Consider the following 9,847-nt stretch of genomic DNA (forward strand, 5'->3'; position numbering starts at 1 on the left):
TGAATTAAAAGGTGGGGAATTTGAATTTGTCCAAAGTAGTTTGATCCATTTATTTTGGTCTCACCAAATTTATTTGTTTGTTTGTTTTCAACTTTTTCACTGTCACACAAAACTTCAGTTTTTGATGTGGCATCCAATTTGTCCACTTTTCTTTTTCATCAAATTTACGTGTCTTTGTTATCTCTTCCTTACTTCATAATTTCACTTACATAATAAATACTTGGTTTTTGTGTTTGTTCATATTTCTCAAGAAAGTGCTAGAAAAAAAAAAAGATCAAGAAATCAAATTTAAGGGTTTTTCAAGAATTTAATCTTGAAATAAAACCCACAAATTTGTTTTGAAAATTTTGAAAATTTGTATTTTTGTGTGAAATTTCAGGTGAAATGGGTGAAGTTGCATCACAAAACGGTAATCTCTGATCTTTTCTTTGATCGATTTTATTTATTTTTTTTCATCAATTTTGCATGCGTGATTATTTTGGTGGTTTGAAATTATTGTATTGTTCTAATGTATGATCCTCGAATCGTGATCGTTTGGTTGAACGTAAAAAGTTGTTGGAAGTTGATTTTCCATAGTAGTTTTATTTCTTAGGAAGTGAATAACGTTGTTCGGTTGATCATGGGAAGTAACGGGAAGTTCTATATTATTCTCACATTTTTCTTGTTTTTATCAACCAAATTAGCTTCACTGTTTTCTGCTTCCCATGAACTTCTCTTCTTCACTACTTCTCAATTCTCATGTATATTTATAATTTATGTATACCAAAAAGCATTAAGTAGGGTTAATTTGCAAAGTCTGGGGTTAATTCCTTTATTATTTAATTCTTAGGGGAGATTTCTGCTTGTTTCATTGGTTTGATTCATTGATTGATGGTGAAATTTTTAGTGAAAAACAGAATTGCTATTTTTATCTATTACTCTATATTAAGCTTTGAGAATATTGTCAATTCTCTGAAATTGATGATTCTGTGAAGGAAAGTTAGATTCTATATTGTGTAATACTAATTCAAAGGACAATGATATAGACAAGATTTCATCGAATTTTTTGTGTTGTATACATCCACTAAACACCTAACGGCCCGTTTGGTAGCCAGTAATAAATTGCGGTAATGGGAATATAATGGATTTTGATTGTAATTTAATATGGAAAACAACATCCATGGGAACATAATTTCATCCTCCAAGCTTGTGTTTTTTCTTCACGTCTTTCCAGTACCATCCAGTACCACTTGAGAATTGCTATTTTTATCTATTACTCTATATTAAGCTTTGAGAATATTGTCAATCCTCTGAAATTGATGATTATGCGAAGGAAAGTTAGATTCTATATTGTGTAATGTGTAATACTAATTCAAGGACAATGATATAGAAGAGATTTCATCGAATTTCTTGTGTTGTATATATCCGCTAAACTCCTAACGGCCCATTTGATAGCCAGTAATAAATTGCGGTAATGGGAATGGATTTTAGTTGTAATTTAATAAGGAAAACAACCTCCATGGGAAAATAATCTCATCCTCCAAACTTGTGTTTTTTCTTCGTGTTTTTCCATTACCATCCATTACCACTTGAGAGCAGCATTACCACTTGAGAGCAGTGGTATTAGGTGGGATTGGAAATATTTGAAGAAAAATAGACAATTTGGGGTCGTCTTGAGTGATCAAGGGAATAAACATAGATTTTCTTTCCAAATTTACGTACAAATCCATTCCCAGTTATAAACCTGTTATCTAAGGGGCAGTGAAAATCGTACCATGCATCCGTTAAGTTAGCTAACATCTGCATGTTTGACACTAGGAATCAAAACTTATCTTTGTCAAAAAACTTTCCTTTTGTTTCTTTTTCTTGCCTTTCTTTTGGTTAGTATTAGACTTTTATGTACATAACGTAGAACGCCGATAAGAAATCTATGAAGCAGAATAAACAGAAGAAAATTGAACAAGTCACAAACATTGCAACTCTTCATAGTTTCTCAAGCTATGTTGATAAAATCAATATTGACAGATTATAGAAGTTGTTTTATGAGTAAAGTGGTAAGAAAGATGAATCTTGATCATCAGATATTCTTAGATCGCTTTTTTGTCTAAGATGCTTAAAGTTGGGATTATTATAGTCCACTTCAAATAATTTTCTTGTAGTTAGATACAAGTGAAAGTAACTGTTGTATGTTACTATGTTATAAGAAACAAAATCTCTATGAAAAATATAGTAATGAGTTTACTAAATATTCATTCTGTTTTCTTTAGATAATGCCGAGATGGTAAAAAGGGTGGTGGACATGAGATCAGATACAGTTACCAAGCCCACCGAAGCAATGCGTGTAGCAATGGCAAATGCTGAGGTTGATGATGATGTATTGGGTAACGATCCAACTGCTCTCCGCCTCGAAACAGAGATGGCAAGAATCATGGGCAAAGAGGCAGCGCTGTTTGTTCCTTCTGGGACTATGGGTAATCTCATTAGTGTGCTTGTGCACTGTGATGTTAGGGGAAGTGAAGTCATTCTTGGAGATATCTCTCATATCCACATTTATGAGAATGGTGGTATTTCAACTCTTGGAGGGGTCCATCCGAGAACGGTTAAGAATAACAAGGATGGGACAATGGATTTGGATTTGGTTGAGGCTGCCATCAGAGATCCTAAAGGAGAGCTTGTGTTTCCCATCACTAGACTTATTTGTATTGAAAACTCACATGCAAAGTAAGTAGTCTTCTTTGATATAATTGCTATGCTTTCTTATTTGCATAGATTGGGTGTTCTAGTTTTGTTATAGATTTTTTGTTGTAATCGAAGGAATTCTAAAACCTGATCCAGGGCAAAGTGCTTGCTTTACTTTGTTAGAACAGGAATAGGCTGGATTGCGCGTAGTTGTTGCACTACAGAATTACAGTATGTATAAACTTGTATCGTTCAGTCTTCACTGACTTTATTCGAAATTTCTTACAATATGTTTGAATAACAAAGGTGGAGGGAAGAGGAAGGGAGAGAAGAAGAGAAAAGGAAGGAACGACCAGCATTTTTCTTCCAATTCCTCCCAGTATTATAGTTTTACATCCCTTGAAATGTAAATTCATACAAGTAACCCTTGCTTCTCTTGCTAGCTGCAATAGCCGCCTATACTCTTTTTCTATGTTTCCAGGAAATGACCTATCTTCTAAGGCAACTTTTACTGGATGGTCAATCTAGTAAATTTTGTCTGTTAATTAGAGAAGTAGTGTTTTTTATAGTGCAGTTGGCTGCTTGGTAAATTGATCAGTAGTGTTTGTACTACCCTTCACTCAACTTCTGTAACAGCCAATAACCATTATTGATGTTGCATTGCAGCTCTGGTGGTCGATGCCTGTCCGTAGAGTACACAGACAAGATTGGAGAGCTGGCAAAGAAGCATGGTTTGAAGCTTCATATAGATGGGGCCCGAATCTTCAATGCTGCAACAGTAAGTGGAAACTTATAGAACATAATTTTTAATCATGGAATCATGGCTATACTTAATGTCCTCTTGACCAAATTAAACTGTGATTTCATTCCAAGAAGTTAACGCATTCATAATAGAGTAGTAATTAGGAGTTTAGGACATAGGAGACAGTAAGCTACAACGAAATGAAAAAGATCAAATAATAGAAAGGGTAATGCATACTCGATAGTAATTGTACCTAATACTGTTCTCTGATGGCGAAAGTGGAGTATGTCATCTGCTTTCTGTGGGAGTACTGACATATGGCTAATTGTGTGTATTATTATTAAGTGCTATAAAATATTGAATGATAACTCCGCCAGTGGGTTTCCCGCTGCCAGTCCCAAGCCTGGATAAAGGAGGAGGGTTACGGTAGGCCAGTGACAGCCAGTATAAAACTTCGTCACATCCCATGACATGAGCCAAACAGATATTTTCGTGGGGGCGTTCCCTACTCAGCGACGCGCTGCACTTCCTAGACCCGGGTGTAGTGATAAGTATGCAAGGGTTGCTAGGTCGTCGCCCAGAAGCGACGCGCCACATTGCCCGAGTGTGGTGTCAAATGAGCAAGGGCGTGCCATTGGGGCGTTCCCTACTGAGCGACGCGCTGCACTTCCCAGACCCGGGTGCAGTGATAAGTATGTAAGGGTTGCTAGGTCGTCGCCCAGAAGCGACGCGCCATATTGCCCAATTGTGGTGTCAAATAATCAAGGACTTGGAGTTGGGATCAGGAGGGAGCGTGGGAGAAAAGAATTTAGTTTGCGGATTGGTTCTTGGAATGTGGGGTCTCTTACGGGAAAATCAGCAGAATTGGTAGAAGTAATGAAAAGACGACGCGTGAACATCATGTGCCTCCAAGAGACAAGATGGACAGGAGAAGGAGCTCGAGGCTTGGTTTTGGGGTATAAGGTATGGTATGTTGGGCAAGAAACGAGCCACAGAACAAGGAATGGTGGAGCTAGGAACGGAGTTGGTGTGGTTCTCGATGAGAGGTTGGCAAAAGAGGTGATCGAGGTCTATCGGAAGAACGATAGGTTGATAAGGCTGAAGTTGCTATGTGGCAAGGAGATTGTGAATGTTATCAGTGCTTATGCTCCCCAAGTGGGTTTAGATGCAGAAGAGAAACGACAATTTTGGGAGGACCTAGACGAGGTGGTGCAGGGTGTCCACCACTCAGAGAAGTTATATATTGGAGGGGATCTAAATGGGCACGTTGGGGCGAGCCGAGATGGCTATGAGAGTGTCCATGGAGGCTTTGGGTATGGGCAGAGGGACGCCGGTGGTGAAGCTATTATGGATTTTGCCCAATCATATGATTTAATTTTGGCTAATACTTGGTTTAAGAAGAGGGATTCACACTTGATAACTTTTCGGAATGGAGCAAATGCAACTCAAATAGACTTCCTGCTCACAAGGAGCATAGATAGACAAAGTTGCATAAACTGTAAGGTTATCCCAGGGGAGAGTGTGGTCACCCAACACCGGCTATTGGTAATGACTATTCGTCTGAAAGAGAAGGCGAAGAAAAAAGTTAGACAAGAAGAACCAAGGATAAGATGGTGGACCCTAAGGGATGCAAAAGCTAAGGTTTTTACAGAAAAGGTAATTGAAGAAGCGGATTGGGATGGAGAGGTGGATCCGGACATGACCTGGTTACGAATGAAGAACTGTTTCCTAAGAGTGGCCAAAGAGGTCTTAGGGGAAGTAAGGGGAAGAACTTCGGTACAGAGAGATACTTCGTGGTGGAATGAAGAGGTGAAAGCAGTAATTAAGCAAAAAAGGGAATGCTATCAAGCCTTAGGAAAATGTAGGAGTGATGAAACCTTTGCAGCGTATAAGGAGGCTAAGAGTAAGGCAAAGGCAGCTGTTCGCCAAGCAAAAGAAAAGGCATATCAGGAGGTTTATGAAAAGCTTGATTCCAAGGAGGGAGAAAGGATCATTTATAAGATGGCAAAGAGAAGACAAGAGGCAAGGAAGGATATTGGCATGGTGAAGTGTGTCAAAGATAAGAACCAAATGGTCCTAGTGCAAGAGGAGGGCATCAAGGACAGGTGGAAGGGGTACTTCGATGAATTATTTAATGGAAGTAATGGAGTTGTGATAGGAGATACCTCTATGAGTGATGAAGAAATCAACATGGAGTATGTGCGAAGGATTAGGAGAGTAGAGGTGGAGATTGCACTGAGGAAGATGAAACCTAAGAAGGCGGTTGGCCCTGATGGGGTACCGATAGAGGTGTGGAGGTGTTTGGGTAAGATTGGTATTGATTGGTTAACAAACCTTTTCAACAAGATATGGACGGCTACAAGGATCCCACAAGATTGGAGGAAGAGCACCTTGGTCCCGGTTTATAAAAACAAAGGAGACGCTCAAGATTGTTCTAACTATCGAGGAATTAAGCTTATGAGCCATACTATGAAGTTGTGGGAAAGGGTGATTGAACAAAGGTTGAGGGCATGCACAAGCATTTCAGATAACCAATTTGGTTTTATGCCTGGGAGATCTTCTATGGAGGCAATCCATTTGATAAGACAAATGATGGAGTTTTATAGGGTAAAGAAGAAAGATCTTCATATGGTCTTTATTGATTTAGAGAAGGCATATGACAAGGTGCCAAGAGAGATACTTTGGTGGGCAATGTTGAAGAAAGGTATCCCACGAAGGTATGTAGACCTAGTTAAGGATATGTATCGGGATGTGTCAACAAATGTGAGGACATGCGGAGGGTTGACAAAAGATTTCCCTATTACAATCGGATTGCATCAAGGGTCTGCATTAAGCCCTTTTCTTTTTGCAACGGTTCTAGACGAATTAACTAGACCAATTCAAGATGAGGTTCCATGGTGTATGCTGTTCGCAGATGATATCGTTTTGGTGGATGAGACTAAGGATGGGGTTAATGTCAAGTTGGAGCAATGGAGGCAAAGGTTGGAATCTAGAGGGTTTAAGCTAAGTCGGAGTAAGACTGAATATTTGGTATGTCGTTTTGGCACTCAGAGGGGGACAAGCAATGAAGTGGTGAGTTTGGATGGAAAGGATTTGACCATGAGTGAATGTTTTAAGTACCTAGGGTCGATCATCCAGAAGAATGGTGACATTGATCAAGACGTGACCCACAGGATTAAGTCAGGGTGGCTTAAATGGAGAGCGGCCACGGGAGTGTTATGCGACCGCAGCATTCCCTTAAAGTTGAAGGGAAAATTCTACAGGACTGCCATAAGACCAGTGTTGCTCTATGGTACAGAATGTTGGGCTTCTAAGAAAGAGCATATTAAAAAGATGGAGGTTACGGAAATGCGCATGTTAAGGTGGATGTGTGGAAACACTTTAAGAGATAGAATCAGAAATGAGGTTATTCGCAAGAAAGTAGGTGTGGCGGGCATTGTAGATAAATTAAGGGAAAATCGTCTGCGTTGGTTTGGACATGTAAGACGGAGACCCGAGGGTGCACCGGTGCGAAGAGTGGAAGAGTGGGACCATGGAGGGATTAAACGAGGAAGAGGGAGACCAAAGATGACTTGGTTGGAAGGAGTGAGGAAGGATATGAAGTGCATGGATTTACGTGAGGATGAAGTTTTGGATCGTAAGGGATGGAGGAGAAAGATTTATGTTGATGACTACACGGAATAATCAAATTTGGTTCATGTTAGCCGACCCCACTTTTGGGATTAAGGCTTTGATTGATTGATTGATTGATTGATAAAATATTGAATGATAACGGCTCAGTAATGAGTAAAATTTGGGATTGAATGCTTACCAAAATTTACTAACTATTACTGTCTTACCAACAGCAAACTTGTTAGTGTTTCATTCTTCCTTTGACCCTTAGTTATATCAAGAGTTATCCATCCAAGTTGATGGTTGACGCCCATTCTAGTATCACTGTAATAATGATTTTTAGTTGCATATGTTGCTGGACTAAATAATTCCATATACATTTTTTGGCAGGCACTTGGGGTTCCTGTTGATAGACTGGTGCAAGCAGCTGACTCAGTTTCGGTAATTATGACCTTGCCCAAAGAGGCATTTTTAGTCATAAGAATTTATTTTAATCAAATACGGAGCGAATTTTATCACTCCGAAAGCAAAATTTTCAAGGGGAATACCAACTTTGGTCATTTGTAATTTGCTGGACAACTTGAACCAGCATTCTGACATAAACTTATGCGTTATGCCTATTATTATTTCTTTAAAACTTTTTCTACATGTTATCCTTACATTTTTTCATGACACAATGCGCGACTTCAGGTATGCCTGTCAAAAGGTCTTGGAGCGCCTGTAGGAACTGTGATTGTAGGATCAAAAGGCTTTATATCAAAGGTGCTGCTTAAGCTTCTAAACACATGCATATTTTTTTGCCTTTATATATATCAACTCTAATTAGATTTGGCCTTCTCTGCATTTAAATGATTAGGCAAAGATTATGAGGAAAACTTTAGGTGGTGGGATGAGACAGGTTGGTATATTGTGTGCTGCTGCCTTAGTTGCATTGCAGGACAATGTACGAAAGCTTGAGGATGACCATAAGAACACTAAGCTATTAGCAGGTTATTAATCTTACCTCTGGAACTGTTTCCGTATCTGGCCTACATTTATGCTTCATAGTGCCCGCAAATTTTCCCTTGTTTGATATACTTTGTGGTTTTAAATTGTCTGACAGATGGATTGAACAAGATTACAGGGCTAAAAGTTGATATCAGTTCTGTTGAGACGAATATTGTGAGTAAAAATCTTTTCACCTACCCCTTTCCCCCAGCCTGCAGCATATAACTTATAGCATTGGGTTTTGTTGATCCTCATTATACTAAATTGAACTCAACGTAAAATACCTTAACACGTAGATTTGATTGCAGTGAACAATGGTTATACTTAAAACCCAAAACCTCTTATCTACTGCATTTATATTTGACCCAAGTCATATAGAGACTAGAGTGTCATGATTATCACAAAGCCATGAAGATAATTCGATTCAACTAAATGCTATTCAGTTCTCAAAAAACTAGTCAATGCGCTCAAAAGATAATAATCATCTTACTGTTCCTGATTTCCCTTTTCCATCAGGTGTTTATCAATGTATCTGATAATTTGAACACAACTGCACCAAAACTTTGCAAGCGCTTGGAGGAGCATGGTGTATTGGTCATGCAAGAAAACAAATTCAGGTGATTATCCATTTCTCTTGACATCATCAGGATTTGCTGACATGGATTTCTCTTCGTTTCTGGTAATGACAACGTATATCTACAATCTTTTCAGATTTAGGATTGTTATTCACCATCAAATCACAACAAGTGATGTGCAATATGCTTTGTCATGCATTCAGGTAATATTAGAATTCTAGTCCATTCTTTGACAGTTTCTACCTCATTTTCTTTTTATTTTACTCCTAGTAAATTTGTTAAGACAATTAGCAGAAATCCAAGTACTTTCTTTGCTCATGTGCTCATAAGGTACAATTACATGGGCAAGGAAATAGCGGTATTTGTACAATGAAAGGTACAATTACTTGAAAATTGTGAATATAGCATTTTGTGGAACCATTAACATTCATATTGTGAAATTAACATAGATAGGTTAAGGCTTTTATAAGGGTGAGTATTTTCTCCAAACAAATTGTAGTTCATAATTTTATTAGACAAATGTTAAAATTCAGAATATTTTTTCAACTCAGGTAATACTTTGGATTAATATTTGTCAGTGTTTTCTGTTATTTCTTGTTCTCTTCAAAGAAACATGTTCTATCAAAAGTATCAATATTTGATTTAAGAATCTTCATCAATTGAACATGACAGAAAGCAGTAACTGGAGAATCAATTGAACACACTGAGGAGTAAGAGACGTCGAACTGCACTTCAGTACTTACTGATTCGGTGATTGATCTCTAGGCTGTTTAATCTTGACTCTTTATGATCATTCAAGAAGCTTGTCACGTTTAATAAAATTCTGTGAATTATAAATATTATCCTATATTACATTTTGTAAGTTGTAAATCAAGTACTCTTTAATTTTCATCTATATGCTTCAATGAGCTATTCGTTGTACGAGTCCTACATTTTTATGATTTCTATGGTACTTCTGCATGATGATGCTGTTAAAAACATACAGGATTATTTAACATATTGGCGATATATTAACAATAGATGAAATCACCCATTTACATCTACCAATTATTGGCGATATATTAACAATAGATGAAATCACCCATTTACATCTACCATTTAAGATTGGTAGATGTAACTAACTTAGTTGGTTTAAATCTTAAATGGTAGCAACAAGACTTAGGATTGAATTTTGTCCTTATCAGTGTCTTGGCTTTCTCTACACCGAAAAAGATATAAATAAATGTTAACGTTATGAGGCATTTGGTATGAGGGATAGGGGGTGTTTGATTTG

General features: G+C 37.9%; 1 protein-coding gene across 1 annotated transcript; it reads left to right on the forward strand.

The window, feature by feature from the left end:
* Positions 1 to 213: 213 nt before the first annotated feature.
* LOC145604510 (low-specificity L-threonine aldolase 1-like) lies at positions 214 to 9,495 on the forward strand. The gene is made up of 10 exons (XM_081660395.1): positions 214 to 409; positions 2,247 to 2,700; positions 3,325 to 3,436; positions 7,403 to 7,453; positions 7,703 to 7,774; positions 7,869 to 8,001; positions 8,115 to 8,173; positions 8,516 to 8,616; positions 8,711 to 8,777; positions 9,247 to 9,495. Exons 1-10 carry the CDS (start codon positions 385 to 387, stop codon positions 9,286 to 9,288), a joined length of 1,116 nt encoding a protein of 371 aa, XP_081516521.1. The 5' UTR covers positions 214 to 384; the 3' UTR covers positions 9,289 to 9,495.
* Positions 9,496 to 9,847: the final 352 nt, after the last annotated feature.

This window comes from Chenopodium album, chromosome 22 (genome assembly GCF_948465745.1).
Source record: "Chenopodium album chromosome 22, dcCheAlbu1.1, whole genome shotgun sequence".
Classification (NCBI taxonomy): Eukaryota; Viridiplantae; Streptophyta; class Magnoliopsida; order Caryophyllales; family Amaranthaceae; genus Chenopodium; species Chenopodium album.

Excerpts from the sequence above, each read along its gene's own strand:
- LOC145604510 (XM_081660395.1), top strand. The coding sequence starts at position 385 with ATGGGTGAAGTTGCATCACAAAACG. Across the intron at positions 3,437-7,402 it reads GAATCTTCAATGCTGCAACA|GCACTTGGGGTTCCTGTTGA; the intron begins GTAAGTGGAAAC and ends ATTTTTTGGCAG. Across the intron at positions 8,002-8,114 it reads GAACACTAAGCTATTAGCAG|ATGGATTGAACAAGATTACA; the intron begins GTTATTAATCTT and ends ATTGTCTGACAG.